Source organism: Panonychus citri, unplaced genomic scaffold (genome assembly GCF_014898815.1).
Source record: "Panonychus citri isolate SS breed McGregor unplaced genomic scaffold, ASM1489881v1 Contig00029, whole genome shotgun sequence".
In the NCBI taxonomy this organism is placed as follows: domain Eukaryota; kingdom Metazoa; phylum Arthropoda; class Arachnida; order Trombidiformes; family Tetranychidae; genus Panonychus; species Panonychus citri.
This window is the reverse complement of record NW_026515434.1, coordinates 22,398-46,547: the sequence shown is the minus strand read 5'-3', so window position 1 is coordinate 46,547 and position 24,150 is coordinate 22,398. Positions and strand designations below refer to the sequence as shown.

General features: G+C 31.6%; 6 protein-coding genes across 16 annotated transcripts; 1 reads left to right on the top strand and 5 right to left on the bottom strand.

The window, feature by feature from the left end:
• Nucleotides 1–190: 190 nt before the first annotated feature.
• Nucleotides 191–13,694, bottom strand: LOC128397363 (cell adhesion molecule DSCAML1-like). 11 transcript variants are annotated; one of them, XM_053358075.1, is made up of 9 exons: nucleotides 9,232–9,369; nucleotides 8,938–9,010; nucleotides 8,706–8,877; nucleotides 8,164–8,529; nucleotides 7,825–8,103; nucleotides 7,647–7,766; nucleotides 7,398–7,571; nucleotides 730–2,312; nucleotides 192–627 (listed from the first exon to the last, which is right to left on the bottom strand). In XM_053358075.1, exons 4-9 carry the CDS (start codon nucleotides 8,267–8,269, stop codon nucleotides 577–579), a joined length of 2,313 nt encoding a protein of 770 aa, XP_053214050.1. In that variant the 5' UTR covers nucleotides 8,270–8,529; nucleotides 8,706–8,877; nucleotides 8,938–9,010; nucleotides 9,232–9,369; the 3' UTR covers nucleotides 192–576. The 11 variants fall into 11 exon arrangements, with proteins under 11 accessions (XP_053214057.1, XP_053214052.1, XP_053214050.1 ...); XM_053358076.1 differs by having other exon boundaries at nucleotides 8,706–8,833; XM_053358082.1 differs by lacking the exons at nucleotides 7,398–7,571; nucleotides 7,647–7,766; nucleotides 7,825–8,103; ... (2 more) ...; nucleotides 8,938–9,010; nucleotides 9,232–9,369 and adding exons at nucleotides 11,813–11,980; nucleotides 12,045–12,164; nucleotides 12,230–12,508; nucleotides 12,572–12,696; nucleotides 12,787–12,804 and having other exon boundaries at nucleotides 191–627.
• Nucleotides 8,846–11,491, top strand: LOC128397365 (rho guanine nucleotide exchange factor 7-like). The gene is made up of 3 exons (XM_053358087.1): nucleotides 8,846–9,369; nucleotides 9,500–9,594; nucleotides 9,678–11,491. The coding sequence occupies exons 1-3, from the start codon at nucleotides 8,980–8,982 to the stop codon at nucleotides 11,110–11,112; spliced, it is 1,920 nt and encodes a 639-aa protein (XP_053214062.1). The 5' UTR covers nucleotides 8,846–8,979; the 3' UTR covers nucleotides 11,113–11,491.
• A 663-nt stretch (nucleotides 13,695–14,357) lies between the features above and the next one.
• On the bottom strand, nucleotides 14,358–15,759 carry LOC128397367 (cell adhesion molecule DSCAM-like). Its single transcript, XM_053358089.1, has 6 exons — nucleotides 15,552–15,759; nucleotides 15,211–15,489; nucleotides 15,020–15,139; nucleotides 14,799–14,957; nucleotides 14,581–14,603; nucleotides 14,358–14,507 (listed from the first exon to the last, which is right to left on the bottom strand). The coding sequence occupies exons 1-6, from the start codon at nucleotides 15,610–15,612 to the stop codon at nucleotides 14,496–14,498; spliced, it is 654 nt and encodes a 217-aa protein (XP_053214064.1). The 5' UTR covers nucleotides 15,613–15,759; the 3' UTR covers nucleotides 14,358–14,495.
• On the bottom strand, nucleotides 15,254–18,278 carry LOC128397366 (cell adhesion molecule DSCAML1-like). The gene is given in 9 exon segments (XM_053358088.1): nucleotides 15,254–15,391; nucleotides 15,776–15,940; nucleotides 16,032–16,151; nucleotides 16,215–16,289; nucleotides 16,292–16,495; nucleotides 16,553–16,949; nucleotides 17,018–17,137; nucleotides 17,216–17,491; nucleotides 17,583–18,278. Coding segments are annotated over 6 exon segments (666 nt in total). The 5' UTR covers nucleotides 16,635–16,949; nucleotides 17,018–17,137; nucleotides 17,216–17,491; nucleotides 17,583–18,278; the 3' UTR covers nucleotides 15,254–15,371.
• Nucleotides 18,279–19,405: 1,127 nt separating this feature from the next.
• On the bottom strand, nucleotides 19,406–21,105 carry LOC128397370 (NDP-glycosyltransferase YjiC-like). Its single transcript, XM_053358094.1, has 2 exons — nucleotides 20,986–21,105; nucleotides 19,406–20,906 (listed from the first exon to the last, which is right to left on the bottom strand). Exons 1-2 carry the CDS (start codon nucleotides 21,012–21,014, stop codon nucleotides 19,628–19,630), a joined length of 1,308 nt encoding a protein of 435 aa, XP_053214069.1. The 5' UTR covers nucleotides 21,015–21,105; the 3' UTR covers nucleotides 19,406–19,627.
• Nucleotides 21,106–22,800: 1,695 nt separating this feature from the next.
• On the bottom strand, nucleotides 22,801–23,895 carry LOC128397371 (probable insulin-like peptide 5). The gene is made up of 3 exons (XM_053358095.1): nucleotides 23,629–23,895; nucleotides 23,272–23,515; nucleotides 22,801–23,184 (listed from the first exon to the last, which is right to left on the bottom strand). Exons 2-3 carry the CDS (start codon nucleotides 23,513–23,515, stop codon nucleotides 22,952–22,954), a joined length of 477 nt encoding a protein of 158 aa, XP_053214070.1. The 5' UTR covers nucleotides 23,629–23,895; the 3' UTR covers nucleotides 22,801–22,951.
• Between the last annotated feature and the right edge of the window lie 255 nt (nucleotides 23,896–24,150).

Genomic DNA, 24,150 nt, shown 5'->3' with positions numbered 1-24,150 from the left:
ATGGCAGAACAGTCGGAATTATTTAGAAAGTTTGTGAAGTGTTATCACTGACCTTTTCCTAGCAGAATGACCTTGATATTGAAATATGACAATTAAGTATCGTTGAAACTCCAATAGCTCGATCAATTGGCAGTCAAGACAGCTCAAAATTTTCCATTAGAGTTGAAAAATTAAACAGAGATTATAGTGAGACAGAGATCTTTTTAATTAAATAATACCAATCAATAGAATGCAAATTGAGTAAATGAAAGAATTAAAAAGTTGACAAATTGGTGAAAATTGAATGTAAGTTATTGATTAGATATCAACAGTTAATTGTTAATTAATGCGTATATAGTAATATTAATTCAATTAAAATGAAATTCAATCTAATAGTTGTGTTGTGTTGATAAGTATTAACCTTAATAATAATTGTGAAAATCTATCGATGAAATATAAGAAACCGACTTAATGAAATCGCAATAGGTTATGATGATTATACTAATGCAAAGACGAAAGCAAATCGATTACAATTATTGTTGATTGTAATTGTAATTAAATGGAATCAGTTGATAATTTCAGCTTGTAATGTTTTGATTATCGAGGAAAATCGTAAATGTGTGATGGATCGACCAACTTTGAATGTCTCTGTTAAGAATGAAAAAGGTCATTATTAGTAAATTTCATCGATTAGAGGTTCAATCAATTGTAATGAAAGATAATTAAAGTGCATAAATTTTTTCAACTTACACTCTCTGTAGGTAGATTTGAATACGAGACGGGGTATTGATTACCATGATCCAAGGTCATAGTTCCATGCATCAAGGGTTTCGTATTGTCTGAATCATGGAATCGTCTTTCTGTTCCAAAATTGGGAATCGATTTGTTCAAAGCAAGAGTACCCGTTTGAGAGGCTAAAGCAAATTCAAAGTTTGGCTTTGTTTCCGCCTCTAATTGAGCTTTTCTAACATAAACGAAGGCGAAAACTATTACGATAATGATAATTGCAACGGCGATGATGATTGATAAGATAGAGACAAAATCTCGATAATCACCAAACTGTCCATTTCCAGCTGGATCAAAAATTGAACCAAAATTAGCAAAATTGTCGCGCTGTGATCGACTTGTTCTTGTCTTAATTATTGGACTAGGATCTGAAACACCATTCTCATTTGATGCCGTCAGGTAAACGGTGTAAACAGTATCAGGATTTAGAGCAGATAAGGTATATTCACCAATCTCTTTACTGTCAACGAAAAAATCCATTTCCCGCCAAGAAGAATCATCTCCTTCTTTAAAGTGTAAATCGAGATTTTGAATTTGCTTGTTTGCAGCGTTAGAGGGTAATGAGTAGCCTAAGGTGATCGAGTCAATTGTAGCCGTTGAAACGAATAATCGAGGTGATGATGGAACATCGCCAGCTAAAGTTTCAACGGTAACTTCTTGACTTTCTGGTCCAGTTCCAGCAGAATTGTAGGATTTCACAATGATTGAATATTTGGTTCCTTTGAGCAGAGATGTGAGAAAGAATTCATGATGGGAAGAATTAGATTCGCCCACATAAACCGTTCGGAATGAATGTGGTGTCTTGTAATCATCGAAAAGTCGATAACCAACATAAAATCCGATCAATTTTCCATTCCAAGTGTTTTTCGGTGGTGATCTCCAAGCTAATCGAGCCGTTGTCGGGCCTCTTGAGACAACGACGAGATCAACGGGTGCACCTGTGGGTTCCTCTTCTCCAGTAGAGAATGAAATCTTAGCCGATGGTACTCCAAGGCCAACTTCGTTGATCGCAATTATAGTTGATTCATAACTACTTCCTGGTTCCAAGTCTTTGATAAAGTAAAGAGTTAACGAAGATGAAATGTTGACTTCATTGAGACGATCGTTAACACCGGTTGATGAAACTTTCCAATATCTAATCAAATAGCTGAGAATTGATGTTTTGCTTTCTGGTGGCCTGGACCAAGAGACACTGACAGTTCGAGACCAAACTTGTTGAACAGCGAAATTCGTAGGTGCAGGTGGAGGTTCAATTATGGTTACTCGAATTTTCCTCTCATCTTTTCCAAACGAATTTTCAGCAAAACAATGGTAAAGTCCATCATCTTTCACATCAGCTGATGAAACGGTCATGATACTTTTAGTTCCTTCTTTATTTGGAGCATCGGTGATTGAATATCTCGAGGGATCGACTTTATCAATTGGAGTTGAATCTTTGAACCATTTGATTGTCACTGGTTGATCTCCATCGGCTGAACAAGTTAATTCCAAGAGATTTCCCTTTTTCGCCGAAACTGCAACATTTTTCTCCTTGAATTCAGCAGGAACTGTAAACAATTAAGAAAAAGTGATAGAAAACATTAGAAAAGAGAAACAATCAAGTCTTTTCGACTGCAAAGAAAAAACAAAATTAACTTGAGAGAGGCGCTTTCATGACAATCTATTCAAAACCTTCATTAGTAAAAGTAATCATCTGAAAGAAACAAGAATTACCAACAACATTAATTGTGATTAATTTAATCAAAGGAGAACCATTATCGTTCTCAGCTTTGCATTCATATTTCCCTGAATTGGATAAAGAGATTGGATTAAAAGTTAAAGAGGAAGAATAATAATCAGAGGTAATTAAAAGTTCATCAAGATTATTTTTAAATCTCCAGCTGATTTTAGGAATCGGATAACCAAAAGCTGAACATGAAATGTTTACTTTCTGTCCAGAGACAAGATCAGCATCTTGAGGCTCATGAACCCAATCAACTGGAACTGTTGACACAAAAGGAAAAACAACAATTAGAACAATTTAATTAAACTGATGATGATAATCAACCTTTCATCAAAAGAGTCGAAGTGAATGAATCAGTTCCAATGTGATTACGAGCAAGACAAGTATAATTTCCGATGTGATCTCTTTTCATATTTCTCAGTTCCAATAATGAGCCCATATCATGATTACGAATAACATTATCATGATTCTGGTTGATTGGTTGTCCATCTTTTAACCATTCAAAGTGAATTGGTTTTTCACCATCAAGGGCATTGCAGAAAATAGCAAGAAGTGGTTGATTCAATTGTATTTCATTTGGGAAGGTAAAAGGTTGAACTTTAGGTTGACCTGAACAAGTGAAAAAAAATAGTCTTCATTAGTTAATAAGATATCGATGAGAAATCAAATTTTCGTACTTGCCTATTGCATTAACGCTGAAAAGCAAAGTTAATTGTATCAAAAGGATTGATAACATTTCGCGAGACTAATCAATCGTTTAAGATGAAGGATAATTTAAATTAAGTGATTTGTAAGACAATTAATAATGAACCATTTCGATTCATAGACAAGAGATTCATTAAACCGCCTTTTTTAAAACTTGACGTAAGAAAACATTTGTTACAAATGCGAGAATCAAGTTTTGATTAGAGTTAATTATTGTGCTCCATTCAAAGATGATTAAATGTTAGAGTCTAATTCTCACCCGAAATTGTTACCATAATTGATTTAGTGATGGATCCTAATTCGTTCACAGCTAAGCATTCATAGGAACCTTCATCTTGTTTGTTTGCATTTTTCAATGACAATTTTGAACCGATTGGTGATTCCCTTGATCTAACTGGATTAATAAAAGTAAATGAGTTATAAACTAGTGATTAAAAGTTTCTCAACAATTACTTTGTCCAGTTTTCTTTATCCATTGTATTTGAGGAGTAGGAAAGCCTTCAGCTTGACAGATCAGATCAATGTTTGAACCATGGTGAGCTTTGTAATCAGCGGATGAAGTGTTAATCCATACTGGCGGCCCTTTAGTAATATGAAACAATTAACAAACTATCAATATAAATTATCAGAATAATGTTGACAATCTAAGTATTTACCTTTGACAATCAATGGAGCTGAAAATTTATCTTCACCAAACATATTTCGTGCAATACAAGTGTAATTACCAGAAAATTGAACTGAAACCGATTGAATGACCAATCCAAATGCACTGGTAATCGGTTCAATCGTAACTTTTAAACCTTCTTGATGGTCAATCGGTTCATTATTTCGTAGCCATTGATATGTTATCGGTGGTGTACCAATTTCAGCTAAACAATAAACCAAAGATGATCTTCCAATAACTGGACTATGTGGAAAGTTGAATGGAGTTATTCTTGGCGGATCTGTAAGAGAAAATTCAATTCAATGTTTTCTCAGAATAACGATAATTTAAGTTAGAAATTACCTTGACAAGTTATTGAGCAACTGAGGACGAAAAAAACTATTAGTTGATGAAACATTTTGACAGTACAACCTAATCAACAATCGAGTTGGAAATCAGATCGAATTGAGGAAATTTTAACAACCAATCAGTTGAAAATACTAAATGACATAAGCTTGACCGCGATCTATGAAAATTTGATAAAAAATAATAGAAAAATAATTAAAAGAATTGGGAGATCGATACCATGACGAATCGCGATCGTTAATAGAAAAGTTGAATGAAGAGTTTTGTAGACCACATGAGCACCATGATAGATATCGAAGATTAATCATTGTTTACCCTGAACTTTGAGATCAAATTCTGACCATAAATCAGGTTTGATTCCATTAGAAACGAAGCAAGCATATTTTCCAACGAGATTACGGTTGATATTATGAATAGTTAATTTTCCGTGGGAGTTATTGATCTTAATCGATGGTTTCGGATTATCCTCAAGATTTGCCCAAATTGAATCTATTAAAATGAATCAAATTAGTCTTAATTCAGTTCAATATGATATAATGATAACTTACTTTTATATATTTTCCAATAAACTTTAGCCTTTGGGTAACCAGAGGCTGAACAGCTGATGGTCACTGTTTGGTTTACATTGGATTTCACACTTTTAGGCTTCTCAATCCAATTAGGTGCTCCTAAGATACATAAAAATATTCATTAATTAAAAAACTCAATAAAAAGTTGGAAAAAAAAATCAATCACCTTCAACAAAAAGTTCAGCGGTATAAGAATCGTGTCCAAATCTATTGAACATTTTGCACGAATAATTTCCAGAATGAGTCGATTGAATTGATTCGATTATTAGGATTGATGGATCTTCGTGTGATTTAATTCGGACAAATGAAGAATCTCCAATTTCTTTTCCATCTTTAAACCAATTCACTTGGAGTGGTGGTGAACCATAGAGACTTTGACAAGTGAATGAAGTTTTACCTCCAATCACTGGTTTAATTGCGGCAACAAATGGATTCACTTTTGGTACTAAAAGACATGATAAGATAACAAAGAAAAGAACAGAATTAATCACAATTGAATATTTGATAACTTGGATCTACTCACTGTCTTGTCCATAACTTTCCTGGTTGATGTAAAACAAGACTACGAGGATGAACTGGACAAACATGCTGTCCAACTAGACGGTCAGTGGTGTTTTTGATGACCAACAAAGTAAACAAAAGGATTACCTCGACACTGACAGAAGACTTTGCTTTGAATTGAATAAAAAGCGCCGAGTTCAAGCTTAATATTCACATTGCCTTGAATAGAAATATAAAATTCAGTCCAAAGATCTGAAGAGATTCCGTTTGAAACTGAGCCAATACTTTCCATGATGTCAGTTGATGATTCGAGTCATATTGGTGATAATCAATCCACCATCAAACTGCTTAATACCGAATTACGACCAATCAAGTTTATTATTGAATCTAAAAGAATCAATAAGAATCAATGAAAATGGAATCGATATTATGTTTAAAATTACCTTTAAATTTTTTCCATTGCACTTTGGTTCTAGGGCAATCTAAGACTCGGAAATCAGAATCGGACTCAGAATTGTTTCACCGAGATTTAATCGTAAATAGTTGAGGTTTTCATTCCAATGAGGAAACAATATACAATCCAACTATTCACAATTAACAAGATGAGATTATCAACATGAGAAATTAATTCTGTCAACCATTTCATCGTATAAGAATCATGACCAAATCTATTGAACATTTTACTATTATAATTTCCCCCCAAATGAGTCAAAGAAATCAAACCAATAATCAACATCAATGACTCTTGATTCTATTCTAATTAATGATGAATACTGCACGTCTTTATACTATTTAGAAGTAAAAAGTTCCGATCCTGAACCTGAATTTTGACATGTAAGTCAAGTTTTGCCTCCAAGCATCAGTTTAATAATTGAAAAATGGAGCAACTTTTGGGTCTGGAAAAGAAAAAAAGAAACAATTAAAGTAACAGAATATTAGTTAATTTTTAGCATCATTTACTTACTTTATATTCTAAAACTACTTTGTTATCAATAGAAAAAAGTTATGAAGAACTAATCATTTTAACTCAACGAAAATTTAGACAAAAAGATCAAAATAATATTGGAAAATCTTGATGATAATATTTCCAATGTTTCCAATAGACCTAAAAGCGCCGATTTCAAGAGATATGAATAAAGATTTTACCCTCGATTGAAATATCAAATTCTGACCAAAGATCAGGTTTCAATCCGTTTGATATTGAACATCCATATCGTCCATTGGTCGATCTTGTTACATTTCGAATCGTTAATTTATCTCCTAATTGTTGCATCTTTGATTCGGAAAAGCCAGATGATCCAATGTTTAACCAAGTTAATCCTATGAATGGAAAGAAAATCAAATGATTCAAATTAGAACGGAAAAAGAAATTGAGATTATGTCTCTGGTTTACCTTCAAGTCTCTTCCATTGTACCTTAGGTTTAGGATATCCAGAGACAAGACAATTAACTGTAATTGTTTCACCGTAATGAGATTTAATATCCTTTGGTTTCTCAATCCAATTGGGAGATCCTAATCAAATAGAAGACAATATTTATTAAGATGTTCCAATATCAATACAATTGTTGTTTCCTAATTTACCTTCAACAACAAGTTCAGTTGTGTAAGAATCATGACCAAACCTATTGGTTATTTTGCAAGTGTAATTTCCTGAGTGACTCGATTTGATTGAGTCGATAATTAATAAAGACGAATCTTCAATGTTCCTAATTCTGATTTCCGAAGAATCAAAAATCTCTTTTCCATCTTTGAACCAAGTTATTTGAAGAGGAGATGATCCGGAAAGACTTTGACAAGTGAATGAAGTCTTACCTCCAATCACTGGTTTAATAGCTTGAGCAAAAGGATTCACCTTTGGACCTAATAAAGAGTACAAACTTTGTTTAGAAATAAATTGTTTCGAAAACATTCAACTTACTTTCGAGTCCATGAACTGTTTTAATCGACAGTATCACAAGAAACACCCCAACAAACATGATTCAAAGCTCTTGTCAACACTAGACGTTGATTTAGATTCCTGTTCCTGGTCAGACAAACACTTCGATAATACAAACCATAACATTTATGATAAAAAGGCATAAAAGCGCCGATTTCAAGTGATAATAACAAGAATTACAACTTTACCCTGAATAGAAACATCAAATTCAGCCCAAAGATCAGGTTTTATCCCATTCGAAATTGAACAACCAAATCGACCATTTAGATCACGATTGACATTTGAGATGATCAAATCATCGCCTAATTGTTTAATATTATATTCAGAAATATAATCTGATGGAAGATTAAACCAGGATGAATCTAAGAAAATAATCAACAAACAGATAATAATGATGGAGTCTTCAAATTTTCATATTCCCACAAATTCAAAGTTACCTTTGAATCTCCTCCATTGAACTTTGGGTTTAGGGTAACCGGAGACAAGACAATTAATTTTGATCGTTTCGCCGTAATTAGATTTTATATCTGTAGGTTTCTCAATCCAATTAGGTGATCCTAGGAAAAAGAGTAATTTTCATTTAGTAAACTAATGTATCAAGTCTAAATACTCAACCTTCAACAATGAGTTCAGTAGAGTAAGAATCATGTCCAAATCTATTGGATATTTTACAAGTGTAGTTTCCAGAATGAGTTGATTTAACTGATTCGATTATTAGTACTGATGGATCTTCATGTGATTTAATTCGGACAAATGAAGAATCTCCAATTTCTTTTCCATCTTTATACCAATTCACTTGGAGTGGTGGTGAACCATAGAGACTTTGACAAGTGAATGAAGTTTTACCTCCAACCACTGGCTTGACTAAGGATGAAAATGGAGTGACCTTTGGAGCTGTAAGAATTTAGAGTCAATTAGTAGGTATTAATAAATCAATATTGATTGAATATTCACCTTCTTGTCCATAAGATGAGCTGAAAAATAATATTGTAACGATAAAATAGCACAAAGACATTTCGAAAACAAATTCTATGTTACCTTTCATTTGGATTATAAACATTTGAATGAATTGATGACTAGAAATGATGAAAATCTTTGTAAATGGTCATCAAAGCGCCGATTTTAAGTAAGAATTGATTCAATAGACTTTATCATAAATAGAAATACAAAATTGGGCCCAAAGATTTGAGGAAATTTCGTTTGGAACGGAGCATTCAGATTTACCGTTACAAACTTAATTTTCGTTTAAAACAAACAATCGACCATCTAATTACTTGGAAATGTAAATAAATCACATGTTCGATGTTTCAATTGTTTCAACTGAATAGAAAATAGAAAATTTAAAAAGAAAAATTAATAAATTCTAAAGTTAATTCGACAATGAATGAATGAATGATGTTTCAAACTCCAATTTAATCATCAAAGAGTCCATATCAATATCAATACGAACAATTAAGAACTTAATCAATTATCATTAATCAAATTTGCGAACTTACTCTAATGTCCATCAGTGCAAAAGAGCAAAAAAAATGTTCGAAGGGAAAAGTTTTGAATGGAACGAAAATCGCGCCTCTGGTCGTTTCCATGGAAACTGGTGTGGGTTTCAAATGACTCATTCGGAGATCTTTAAACCAAAACATTTAAAGATTAAAGGTTTGGTTGATGTTTCTAATTGTGAATTTGTTTTAATTATTATTTTTGTTTTCCATTTTAATTGTCTAGTTTTACCTCTTTTTTTTCTAATAGAAAGTGTAATGTTTATCTCCAATTATGTCTTCAATTATTGACAATGATGATGTTGCTGTAAATAATAATAAGGGAGATACAATTAGTCGACAAGATAAATGTGAATTAATTTCAAATTCAGATTCTGGTTGTATAACCAGTAGTAGAAATTATTTGAAAATTGTTAAAGCCATTTATCCATTTAAAGGTGCCAATAATGATGAACTGTGCTTCCAAAAAGATGATTTAATTATATTAACACAAACACCTGAAGGTGGTTGGTATGAAGGAACTCACCTTGCTAAAAGGATCACTGGTTGGTTTCCAGCGGGTTATGTTACTCCATTACAACCCGATCATGCACATTCACTTCTTGATCAACAATTTATCGATACATTTAATAAAGATCACAATCTACAATCAAATCGAACCTCAGTAAGTATTGATCCATGGAATGTTTAATGTTGAATGGGTCACACCTTTAAAAGAAAAACAATCGATGGACAATTTTTAATATCTCTAAATAACTTTTTTTCTTTTCTTTTTTCTTTTCTTTTTTCTTTAGGTATTTAGTGATCTAATTGAGACGGAGAAAAATTATGTCGCTGAACTTCAGAATAATATATCAACGTATCTTTTACCTTTACACGAATCTCATATGTATGTTTCTTTACTTTCTCTCTATTGGTTTATCTTGTGTAATTAATGTTTTGTATTATTCAAATTGTTATTTTACTGATTAGATTACCTGATGAGGAGACAAAAATGGCTATCGAAGCTTATGAGAAAGTAATCAAAGTTCATGATACATTTTCTTCTGCTCTTGAAACCGTTCGAGAGGAAAGTAACAAAGATATGAGAATTGGTGGTTGTTTTATGAGTCATGCTTCAGGTATCAAGGAAGCTCATTTCAATTTCTGTTCTATTCATCCTAAATTTGTTCATTTAATTGAGAAACAAACTGAAAAGGTTTGCTCCCTGTTGAAAGAGACACTGGACAGTAATAATCAATCTCAGCCTAACACCAATTACCTTATTCTACTCACAAGTGGACTCAGTTTAACTTTTCGACATCTTGATAAATATCCGTCTTACCTTCAAGAATTACAAAGGTACACCAATGATGCTCATCCTGATCGTGGGGACATTCAACGAGCTGGTTTTGTTTTCCGTGATCTGGTCTCTTCTTGTCTTCAACTTCGCCGACAAAAAGAGATGGAACTTGAAGTTATGCTTGGTAATGTTCGTTCCTGGCCTACAACTGGTGAACCGATTGGTGATTTAGGTCCAGTCTCTCATATGGGCCCAGTTACTGTTTTACAATCACCATCATCATCAGAAACTGTGAAAAAAGATCGCTACCTTGTACTTTTTCCTACATGTTTGGTACTTCTCTCAGTCTCTGATGAGATGACATCTTTTGTCTATGAAGACAAACTTTACCTGGTCAATGTAACATTACCTCGTCTTCCTGACATTCAGTCTACAAAGACGATTTTTCAACTTCTTGTTGCTGATCCAAATTCCGAGGAAACGGGTAAATACGTTTTATCCTGTGTTAACCCGGAAGATATAAGAAAATGGATCAGTATGATGCACAAATGTAAAAGTAAACTTGAATCCTCAAAGTGCTTGGAAACACCAATGAAGGAAGTTCGAGCTAGTCCAAGTCACCATCCCATTCAAGCACCTGAAAGCCCTTTATCATCAGCACTTACCGATAATAATCGAAGTAAATATTGGGCATGGAAAAGTTTATTACCCCATCCACCAAATCGTACATCAAGTTCTAGTAGTGATTTTGATGGGAACAATACGTTAACTCGAGACTCATTGAATAAGGTCAACACTAATGAGGATGCCAAACAAATGAACGATATGGCAATTCTACAAGTAATCGAAGCCTATTGTCAAGGTAATCGTTCAAAGTTAACCGGAACTCAGATTATTCAACAAAATCGTGATAATGATAAACATACTCTCAACAAAACAAATAACCATCAAAATGACATTTCGATTGATGGTAAACATGGATCCGAGTTATCGACTATTTTAAAAGAGATACGAAATTTAAAGACCGAAATGGAATCAATTACTTGTTGCCTGAAAAAAGAGACACAATCACGTAAAAGATTAGCGGCCAAAGTGGATTCACTTGCATCCATCATCTTCAAATAATTATAATCGTCAAACTAATTTAGTCAAAAATTAAACTCTTTTAGTTAAAATAGCAGATAATTTTAATCAACTTTCACTTTTTCTATGAGATTTTTTCATTCTAAATTTCCTGCCTGTTTATACAAATTATATACTAATTATCACTTTAACTTTAATCTTGAACTTGATAGTCGCTTCAAGGTTATTTGAAATTTATTGACAATTAACTAATTATTTATGCATATAAATTACCTAACAAATTATAAACATGTAACTTAAACTGGAAAGTAACTTCTCAACTTATTAATTTCACCAGTTAAATTACCTGAATTTTTATTTCTTTTGTTTTAATACTACAGAAAGAGAATCCAATCAATAAAAAAATTTCCTTTTCTATAAAACAATTCGATTCAATTTCGAAACAATCAAACTTTTACCTTCGATTACATCAACTACAATATACTTGAAATTTGTAGATTTGAATGTAAAAAAATTCAAACAAAAGTCAACTAATTAGTTGCTTGTCAAATCAATTTACTCACCTTTGAGTCCATAGTTTGAAGACGACAAAATGTACAATCATACGAAAGGTGAACATAAATTTTGATTGACATTTGATTTCGATAATGTGATAATTTTGCTTAATATCGAAAACTGTACAATTAAGACCTAAAAGCGCCGATTTCAAGAGAGATTGAACAAAATGTTTGATAAACTTTACCTTCGATTGTTACATCAAATTCAGACCAAAGATCGGGATTTATACCGTTCGATGCAGCACATCCATATTTACCATTGGCAGATCGAGAAGCGTTTGAAATTATTAGTTTATCATTTGATTGTTTAATATTAATCATCAATCTATTGTCAATGTTTGTCCAAGTTGCACCTGAAAATACAAGAAATTGAACATTATTAGAAATGAGATCAGGACTGAACTTTTAAACTCATACCTTGTAGTCTCTTCCATTGAATTCTTGATATTGGAAAACCTGAGACAAGACAATTAACTTTAATTGTTTCACCATGATGAGATTTAATATCTCTCGGTTTTTCAATCCAATTGGGTGGACCTAAATAGACAATAACAAGAACAGTTAAAGATGTGACCAAGAAGAAATTTCAATCAGAATTTTACCTTCAACAACAAGTTCAGTTGTATAAGAATCATGACCAAACCTATTGGACATTTTACAAGTATAATTTCCCGAATGACTTGAAGTAATCGAATCAATAATCAACATCGATGGATCATTAGATGATTGGATTCTAACGAAAGATGAATCTTGTAAAACTGTTCCATCCTTTATCCATGTAACATAAAGAGGTGAAGTACCAGATGAACTTTGACATGACAATGATGTTTTACCTGAGAGCTTAGGTTTTATCAATGGAGCAAAAGGAGCCACTTTTGGAGCTAAGAATAAATGAAGAAATTAGAAATTAACAATTCGGATAAATCGATTTACCAATTACTAACCTTCTTGTCCATAGCTTAATCCAATTGATACGATAAATAACCAAACCAAAGTCAAAGACATTGTGATTAGCAACAATTTAGATTACCCGAGAGCAGATTATTACAGAATGATAACAATTATGAACCTCGAAAATATTATTTACACATTAGATGAAAAGAAACATAAAAGCGCCGATTTCAAGCAAAATTTAAAGTCCAATTTGTATAAACTTTACCTTCAATTGTTACATCAAATTCAGACCAAAGATCTGGTTTGATTCCATTTGATACTGAACAACCATATCGACCATTCTCATTACGAGTGACATTGGAAATAATCAATTTATGGTTAAATTGTTGCAGATTAGAGTGAATAAAATTATCACCAGCAATAGTTTTCCATGATGAATCTAAGAGATAATAGTATTAATAATATTGGATCAACGAAAATGAGTCGAAACAAATTTACCCTCAAGTCTTTTCCATTGAACCTTAGGTTTTGGATGTCCAGAGACAAGACAATTAATTGTAATTGTTTCACCATGATGAGATTTTATGTTCTGAGGTTTCTCAATCCAATTTGGAGAGCCTTTAATATGAATTTAAAATTGTCAGTTAAACTAAATCAATCATAAATATCCAATGATTACCTTCAACAAGAAGATGAGCTGTATATGAATCTTGGCCATAAGAATTTGATATCTTGCAAGTATAATTTCCTGAATGACTTGATTGTATTGTTGTGATAATTAACATAGAACCATCTTCATTGGTTCGAATTCGTATTGTTTGTGAATCAAGTAATTGTTTTCCATCTTTAAACCATGTAATCTGAAGTGGAGGTGAACCATAAAGACTTTGACAAGCGAATGATGTTTTACCACCGATCACTGGTTTTACTATTGATGAGAATGGAGCAACTTTAGGACCTAAATATTAACGAGAGGCCAAAAAGGAAAACATTAGAATCATTTTCGATACTGATTGTGGTGAATATACTTACTTTCTTGTCCATCTACAGTGAGAATTAAACTGAAAGTGGAAATAATTGTTAACAATCGAAGCATCTTTTCATATAATATGGACATTTCGATATTATTAATAATATTACAGAATATGATTTAAGATGATTGTTAGATTGTGACTAATGTTAAAGAGAAGTGAATTAACCAATGGTAAAGGTTTTTCTCATGATGAAAGCGCCAAGTTTCAAGTAAAAAGAATGGAAAAAGTTTAAAAGAAAAGTTCACCTTCAATGGTCAAGTTAAATTCTGTCCAAAGATTAGGTTCTAATCCATTTGAAATTGAACAACCAAAGATTCCGGAATCATTTCGATTTACTTTAGAAATTTTTAATCTGTTATCCTCAATTTTGATTCGATCATTGAATGAATTCAATTCTATCCAAGAAGAACCTTAATAAGAAAAGAGAAGTTTTCAAAAAGTTAATTAACATACACAATTAGATTTCTATACTAACCTTGTAGTCTTTTCCATTGAGTCTTTGGTTCAGGATAACCTGATGCTGCACATCTCATGATAACTGATTGAGATAATTTAAATTTCATACTTGAAGGTTTATTAATCCAATTAGGAGGTCCTAAGGTTATGGGAAAATATAAATTAATATCAATTAAGTAAAACAAAATACAAACAATCAGCATGATCAACAATTTACCTTCAACCAAAAGTTGAGTACTTTGAGAATCGTGTCCATACCTATTGGTTATCCTACAAGTATAATTACCAGAATGGGTTGATTGAATTGTATCGATTATTAATGTTGACACTTCACCATTTGTTAAAACTTTAATTGCTGGTAAATCTTCAATTTGTTTATCATCTTTCAACCAATTTATTTGCAATGGTGTTGACCCAGTAAGAGATTGACAAGTGAATGAAGTCTTACCTCCGATCACTGGTTTAACTAAAGATGTGAATGGAGCTACTTTTGGACCTTTTGTTCAAAATTTAGATGATACAATTAATTGGAAATTAATACGACTAAAAATGATATAATCAATACTTACTTTGAAATCCATTAACTTGATGACTTTGGAAAAGATAAAAAGTTAGTAAAACACCAAACATTTTGCTAATAAAAGGTAAATACATGATGATCGTAATCATTTGCAATGATCTGTGTTGATTGTTTACTATTTTCATCTAATTTCTTGGGATCAAATGAGATTATGTCAAAAATATAAAGCGCCAATTCCAAGTTATCAAGAGAAATTTAAAGAAATACCTTCAACAATCATTTCAAATTCTGTCCATAGATCAGGTTGAATACCATTCGAGGCTGAACATCCATATTTTCCTTGATGATGTTGAGAAATATTGATAATTTTCAAATTGTTATCGATCTTAATCATATCATTGGAATCAATTGTTTTCCAAGATGAACCTTGATTATTTAAGATGAATAAAAAAATTAGAATTCGAAAGAAGGTCACAATAAATGTTCACCTTTAAATCTTTTCCATTGAATTCTTGGTGATGGATAACCGGAGGCAAGACATTTGATGTCAACTGATTGTCCATATTTCAATTTTAGATTAGTTGGTTTCTCAATCCAATTTGGTGAACCTTTTGATTGTATTATTAAGAAAAACTAACTAATAGTTAAATGCTTAGGTCAAAGAGTTCGAAAGTCATACCTTCAACTAGCAGTTCACTCGAGTAAGAGTCATAACCAAATCTATTTGAGATTTTACATGTATAATTAGCAGAGTGACTTGATTTGATTGAATCAATGATTAACATTGATGAGTCCTCATTATTACGAATCCTGGTTTCTATCGAATCTTGAATTTCTTTGTTATTCTTGAACCAAACAATCTGAAATGGAGATGATCCCGTTAGAGATTGACAAGTGAATGATGTCTTCCCACCGATTACTGGTTTAACTATAGATGAAAATGGAGCTACTTTTGGACCTGAAAATACAAAGATAATCAGATTACCATCGATTTAATTGTTACTTACCAACAATACTTACTCTCTTGTCCATTTACTTGGTTTCTGAATAAACAGAAAACAATCAAAGTGAATAGAAACATTTTGTCCACCAAAACAATTATCAATCACGATTATATTACAAACAAGCTTAAAGTTTCTGTTAATCATATGTTCAATATTTTCTTTGGTCAAATAAGATTATGTCAAAGTAGAAAAGCGCCAATTCCAAGTGAAATTACATAGAAAATAATATTCAACAAATACCTTCAATGGTTATGGAAAATTCTGTCCATAGATCAGGTTGAATACCATTCGAGACAGAGCATCCATATCTACCTTGATTGTTTCGAGTGGAATTGTAAATTTTCAAATGTTGTCCAGAATTGTCGATTTCATAACTAATTGATTCCATTTCAGTCCAAATTGAGCCTAAATTGTGTAAGAATAATAAGAAAATATCAATCATAAATTACTATGAAAATAGCGGATAAAAAATCGTAACAAATTATTTTAAACTAACCAGTTAACTTTTTCCATTGGACTTTAGGTTTCGGGTAACCAGAAACAAGACATTTAACATCAATTAATTGTCCATATTTAACTTTTAAATCATTGGGTTGTTCAATCCAATTAGGTGATCCTGAAAGTATCAATAAAAATAATTTGTAGAAACTTGATTGTTAACAAGAACGAGTTATTTTACCTTCGATTCCAATCAGTATAGATGTAGAATCTTGTCCATAATTGTTACTAATTACACAAGAATAGTTTCCATTGTGTTTAGCAGAAATGGATCAATCACCAATAAAGATGAGTCTCGAGTTAATTGTTCAATCCTGATTGTTTCTGTTTTCATTACAACTTCTCCATCTCTGGACCATTTGAAATTCAAAGGTCTATCGCCAATCTCAGCTGTACAAGCAAAAGATGCTGTTCCTCCTTCCTTGGGTTTAGATAATAAAGATATCTGGCCAGCCTTTGGAGCTATTAAATAGTCAACAAATTAGTCTAATTGAAGATAATCAATGACAATGTACTCACCGTTTTGACAATTAATTGTATTACTACAAGTAAGTAAGACAATGTGAATGATCACAAGGGTTAAAGAATTGATTTGAATCATTTTGCTGTAAGAAAATTTTCTGTTCAAATCAACAACCGATTGAATCTAAATTACATCGATATGAAAAGGCCTCTGCTCAAGTCTCATTTACAAAATTAAACCGCGATCTCTGAATTACCAGAGTACAAACCATTTCCCTTAATATCTTACCAATAATATCAATGATAAATTCATTCCAAAGATTTGGTTCGAATCCATTTGATATCTCACAACCATATTTTCCCTGGAAATTTTTGTTAATCGATTCAATCTTAAACTCATCATGTGAAACTCTGAATATCGACTGATCATCACCTAAAGGAATCCAGTTAGAGCCTGTAAAAGTTCAAAGGGATAAGATTAGAAAACTTTAATCCAATTGATCGAAGCTAAATTAAAGTTACCATCAAATCTTTTCCAAATAACTTTCGGCAAAGGATAACCCGAGGCAGAACATTTCAGAGAAACAGTTTCTTTGTTTTTCGCTTTTATGTTCGGTTGTTGGAATCTCCATGAAGGTGAACCTAATTAACCACAAAAGATGAAATTTGATTAACCTTGAATACGGAAATAAATGTGCTAATTGCTGATTGTTACTCTACCTTCAACAGCGATCTCGATAGAAGGTGAATCAATACCGAACAAATTTTTAACACTACAAGAGTATTTTCCATTAAGATCAGATTTCATTGGTTCTATTTTGAGGATAGACGAATCTCCAAGTTTATCGATCCGAAATGAAGCTTCATTAGTGATTAGTTGATCATCTTTGTACCAATTAAAGTCAAAAGGAGCTTCTCCAGTATCGACCAAACAAGCGACAGCAGTTTTACCTCCATTTTTTGGCTTATGAAGAAAAGACAACCGAGCCTTGGGACCTTTAAAATTCAGTCAATGTAAATACTGTTATTGTCCAAAGAATAGAATAGAATATTTAATTTTGAAGAATAAAAGAAAATGGTGACTTACCCTTTTGACACGAGAATAAATTAGCAAGTAGAACGATGAGAAAAACTTTAAGAATCATTTCCGAGTCTGGTTATATGAAACGTTCAGGAATCAACAATAAGATAGATTAGGTTGTTATTTGTTATTCTCTAGATATTTTTTGGTCTGCGCTTTAATCGAAACACTCGAAACCAATTGGATTCAACCCGCCAGGTCTAAAAATCTATTAGAAATAAAAAAGAAGTAACAAAAAATGGAAATTGAATGAAGAAAGTAAAGAAAATCACTGAATAGATTCCAGAATTCAAAGAACTAGAACTTCAATTCTCAATCGATCAGATTCCAATCAAGCCAATAGTTAGTTGAATTTACACTAATCACAATCAACAGATAATTTAAATTTCTCTCACAATGAGACCATTTAACAAATTAAGGAAATCACACTTTTCAATGATGAGTTTCACTACCAAACACTTTATGTGATACCTTCTGGTTGGATCTTCTGAGTCACATCTTGGAATAAATTTTGAAAGAAACAACAGAAAATTGATTAAATAGTCTCATTAGAATCGCCGAGTGTTAATTATTCAAAAAATATATAAATCAATTGATTAATTGTGGAATTGCGTTGAAATTATGATGAGAAAATAGAGAAGAAAAAAAGATGACCCGAAATCAATTTTGCTCTCGGAAAAGAATTGATAGAAAATCAAATTTACCGCTGATACTTTATTCTTATTGAAGATATGTAATCCATGTGAGTATCTAAATCCGATACAAGAAAAAGTTTCAATTTGAAAGTTTCAAACTCAATTTGGACTCGATTAATTCTTTGTCTTGATTAACTTTGATTAAGACTAATATTTCATTGGTTGACAGAAATTGAAAAGTCCAATACAGGTGGAGAGAATCATTTGAGCCAAATTAAAACGTTAATTTTATAAAGCACAATCAAGTTTAAGAAAATTTTTTCAGCAATTCGCATAGAATATTTAGTTGTCTTTAAATTGACGTTAAATTTGAGTGGCTTTGGACATGAATTCGAAAAAAAATTTCGAATTTTCGAAAACACTAAAAATTGAAAAATTGCAAAAATGTTATTTTTTGACTAAAATGAAAAATCGAAAATTTTTATCTTTCGATTTTCGATTTCGAAAGCATGTCCATCTTATTCTCCGTGTATGAAAACAGATATTCATCAAGTTTTTTTTCGAAAAAACCTAACCAATTTCGAAATATTCGAAAAAAACTAAAAATTTGCGACGAAAAACCCGAAAATCTTGTAATTTCACGTTTTTCAGTGTTTTCGAAAATTTGAATTTTTCGATCGATTTTTTTTCAGAAAATTTTCAAAATTGATAGTTTTCTACTCAGAATTAAATTCTCTATCTTAAACATGGAAAATAATTGATTTGCTATGATTAATATTCAAGAAATTAATGATTAAATTTGGCTCAAATCTTTCTCTCCACACCTGTAAGTGAACATTATAAGATAATTGATAAGCTCGATTAGTAACAATTGGAAAAAAAATAATTACAATCATATGAAAAATAATCTTTTTGCTAATTTAATCATTGGTTATTGTTAATTGTGATTATCTAACTTTACTTAATTGTACAATGATTCCAACACTTAACATGAGATTATTATCATGGTAAACAAAGATAAAGGATTAACTTTTTCTATTATATTTTGAGTTTTAGTTGATGAGAAAAGTTAATCAATTGATGATAATGATTTAAGTTAAATTAATTGTTTGGTGGTATGATTGTTACATTTTATTGGTTATTCATCTGATTGTTTTGTCACCTTTGTATACAAATGATTAATCACAAATAACATCAAGATAATTATTTATTCATTTGTTCCAGATAACTGATTAGATTCAGTTAATTGTTATCGTAAAGTTTAAACATTTGAACAACTTTAATTGTCATTTTCATCTCGATTATATTATATTTTATTTTATTTTTAATCCAATGATCAAGTGTCTAGAGGTTAATTGAAAGTCAAGTTGCTGTCTAATTGTTGGTTGTTACAGAGATTGACAATATTTATCTTGTTTACTTTGATTGTTTATGTTGGTCAACAATTTCAATCAACTTTTCATTCAAATTATTGTAACTTTGAGTCTCTCTGATTTTCTTGCTAATTGATTGGATCCTTTCTGCCAATTTATGATCAGCCAAAGTTTCATCGATCGCCGAAAGTAATTCATCGCTAGTTACTCGAAGTGGATGGAAACTCTTGGCGAGTTTTTTATCAATCACTCGACGACCATTATCATGTTGATCACCAAACAAAGGTAAAACCATGAAAGGTTTACCAAAGTAAAGAGTCTCAACCAAACTGTTGTTACCTCCATGGTGAATTACCATGTCCACTCGAGGCATAATCTTCATTTGATTTAGAAATTGGCTACCGGTCATATTTGCTGGTAGTTTAATCTTATCATGATGAATACCCATGGATACAATGAACTTGTGTTTAGATGAAGCAAGAATATCAATCAATCGGGTTAATAGTTGATAGTTGGATGTTCCCAGAGAGCCAAGAGTAAATAAAATTACTTTGCTTTCGGTGTTGAAAAAGTCTTCACTGATTCCAAGAGGAGCAGCATTATCCTCAATCCGAACCATGTGATCTAGACGGAACCATTTATCGGGAACTGGACCAAATTCTGAATAGTCCAAATCCTCTGGATATGAGTACAGATTAAGATAAGGTGATCTACCCAGAACAGTGAAATCAAGATAATCCAAAGTTTCCATGTCAAGACCTTCACTGGAAAAGTAATGATTAAACTTGACCACGATCTCTTTCATACAATCTTTGAGATCATCTCGAAATCGTTGAATCTTTTCCGGACCATCGTCGATTCCAAGTCCAGATGAATAAGATGGACCACCGACTTTCCAATAAGGTAAAGTTGGACTACAAGACCATAGTAACATATAAGGTACTCCATGTTTAACGATTGCTGGTACCGTAGTCCAATGGTCAAAAATGATCAGATCTGGATTGATCTTGGTCAACAATTTCTCGTATTGTTCATTACATTTGATCAAAAATTCGAGGAAATAATCGTGCATTGGAACATTTAAATGCTTGAACTTATCCAATGGTTCCATTTCATAAGTTTCATTTCGCTTATCCATAAAAGTACCAAATCCCGACTGTGGATCGACATCCTTTTCATATCCAGAGATCTGAACCGATTCAATAGCAAAACCATTGCCTTGGACCGTCTTAATCCAATTCGTTGGGACGATAAAAGAAATCTCATGCCCAAAGGGCATCAAATTTCTGGCCAGTCCAACACATGAATTCACATGACCATAGCTACCAAAATTCAATGACAGAATTCATGTTAACAAAAAATGAAAACTTGGACTTTAAATGTAACAATAAATGTACTTACGCATCCATAGGAATGAAAACAATTTTCATCTTGAGTTCGCTTTGAAAACAACTATTCCTTTGTATAACTAATAACAATCAACTAATTGCTTGGAATGCAGAATGTTAATTGTGTTTGGTACAGTCAGACCTCTCATATTTAAACGAAACGGGTGGGTGAACCAGTAGATGTCACTAGTCAGAATTGAAGAGAAAAAGTTCCGCAAGATTTGAAAAAAATCAACTTTAATAATTATGATCGACCAGAGATGGAATATTGTAAGAATTAGTATTCAAATTACTAAGACCAACATGTGCCCAACAATTAACAATTGTGTCAGATTTTACATCCTGCCAAGCAAGATTAGCAATTCTAATAACTTTTAAAATATCAAATCGTTTTACCTCTTGTCTATTCCAAGATCCAATAGATGGAGCGTTTCGTTTAAATATGAGAGCGTTCAAATATGAAAGTGTTAAAATATGAATTTTTTAGCTCCTGATAAACTTTAATTTAATTAACTTTACCTGTGAATTTAAAATTGAATTTTATGTTATTATTATTTATCTTATCATACGGATCAAGTTGATACCAAAATTATGATAGTTCAACAGTTACTTTAGTTATTTTGTTACTCTAAAACTGAGCTATTATTGCGTCGTAATAACTTGAACCATTTTCTTTTCTTGGTAAGTTTTGTTGATAATCTGATTCAATTTTCTTTTCTATTTCTTTGATTAGATTGAAATTTAATTTTATTTGTTTATTATTATTTCTTTTTTTCGTTTCATACTTAATGAGTTAACCGTTTTTTGACTTTGGACAATCAAACTAACCACTCAATTAATAATATTTATAAAAGCCTAATGGATTTGTATTGAAAGGACTCTAGTCCATTTGTTTTGAAAGGACATTTTGTCCATTTATTTTGAAAGGACATTTTGTCCATTGTGACTAAATTATATTTTAAATTTTATCTCAAATTTGTATTCGGCCTCAGGGAGAAAATTGTTAATTATTGTATTGTTTCTTTTCCTCATCAATTATTCCTTCCTTGTCCCTCTTTCCCCTTTCCCTGGTACGGTCGTCATTACCGGAAACGATGAATTTTAATTCATCGAAGCCTCCCCTGAGGCCGCTGTTAAAGCTTAAAATAAATAAATATGAGAGGTCTGACTGTAAACGTTTTTACTTTCACAATTTAATTCTCTCTAGGTATCGGCTCAGTCGCCATCTAGAGGAATCTAAATTGTTAGTTAAATACAAATAAATCGCAATCAACCAAAGATTATAAGTTTCTAGACAAATCTTTTCATAACGAATCAAAATCAATACTTATCAACATTTCAATCATTATGAATTAGTTAAATATTGATGTTCGAATATAAAAAAGTTAATTTCATTAGATGAATATTACTTATAGAACCTAAACTAATCAGAATCGAATCAACAAAGTGACAAGAACATAAGCTAATCCTGTTCGAAAAAGAAAATGATAATCATAAATTAATATTTTAAGAAGATTAATCTACTTTAAGTGCCATTGTACTTGATTTTCTGCTGAATTCTAACCCGATTTTATAACCGTAATTATGAAAAATGGGAAGAAATTTTATCGAAAATTATCTTCGAACTAATATTCACTCAGATTAGGTCGAAAATCAAATTATTACTCAAATGATTAAAGTTAAAAATCTTTCAATTGGTAGATTGGTACAATAATTAATTTCAATTTCCATCATGAAGAATTGTTATTGACTGATTGTTATTGATTGAAAGTTTTTGGCACAAAAAGTGACACTAATTGTTTAAACCGCAATAAGATGAGCAATTAAATTTAACATTAAACAATAATTTACTATTTTTATTGATGAACTTTAAGAAGAAATTAAATTGAAATTTTTGATTGTTCATTTATTAGATATTATTATTCACCGCAAAGTTAATTATTGAACAAGAGAGACCACAATTTAGATCAATTAAGATTTCATCTACCGGATGGACGACAATAGGCTCGAAGTTCATCAAAAGAACACGATTTTTTGCAACATTCATCTGAAGCACCTCGAACATTTCGAAAGAAAATTTGATTGTCATTGTTAACTGATCGCTTACTTGTACCAAATAATGAAAGAGCTGCTCTGGTGTCCATGAAATCGTCAGATTCTGAATCATTATCTTCAAGATTAAACTTTGAGTGTAGAGACCAAGGTCTAAGTTCTGTAAGAATTATAATCAAACGATTGGAAATTAGTTATATCATCATCACCATCATGGAGAAGAAAAAAGAAATTAAATCAATCTAACCTTTTGATGTCCAGGATTCATCATGATAATTACGTTTACCAGGCATCGAACCAGAACAAACTAATTGAATTAAGTTCATCAGATTACGTCCACAAGTTCTAACTTTTTGGGATCGAAGTGCACGTTGATTAATATACTCTGAGCCAGAATTTGATTGTGGATACGAATAAATCAGTGGGAGTAGAGTAATTAGTAAAATAATGATAGAGCATTGAGAATATAACCAACGAGTAATTTGAATCATCTAAGGATCAAGAAATTAAACATTTAAAGAAAAACAAAATAATTTATTTCATATTTCATATTTTCTTCATTGAATAATAATAATAGTAATCAATTTGAAATTGAACCTTTTACCTTTAGTAATTAAGTTCCTAAATTGTTATCTGGATAAATATAGAGATGAAATTGACGATAATAGATATATTGATAAATCCAATGATTAACACTCACAATTAATACACAATTTGATTGATTGAATCACAAACACATATTCAGATATTAAATGAAGATAATAAATGATAACACTTGACAATTAACGGTTTAGTTGTTGATGTTTAATTGGTGGCTGATCAATTTATAATGAATTGATACATAGATTAATTTAATATAAATATCTAACCAAAGCTCTCAAAAACTTTATAAAACTGAAGGTGATGAGACAAAAAAGTTTCCACTCTCACTCTCAGAATAACTCATTCCACCCACCATGATTGGGGTGGCCTTTCCCTGCGTCATTTACAATGGTTGTATTAATTTTTGACAGATGACGCATAATTGTCATTCTCATAACTTGATTAGCTTTGACACCTCACCTACAATTAATTGTGAATGAGCAGCTAATCAGACAGATATTGATGATGTTACAACCGGAACAAC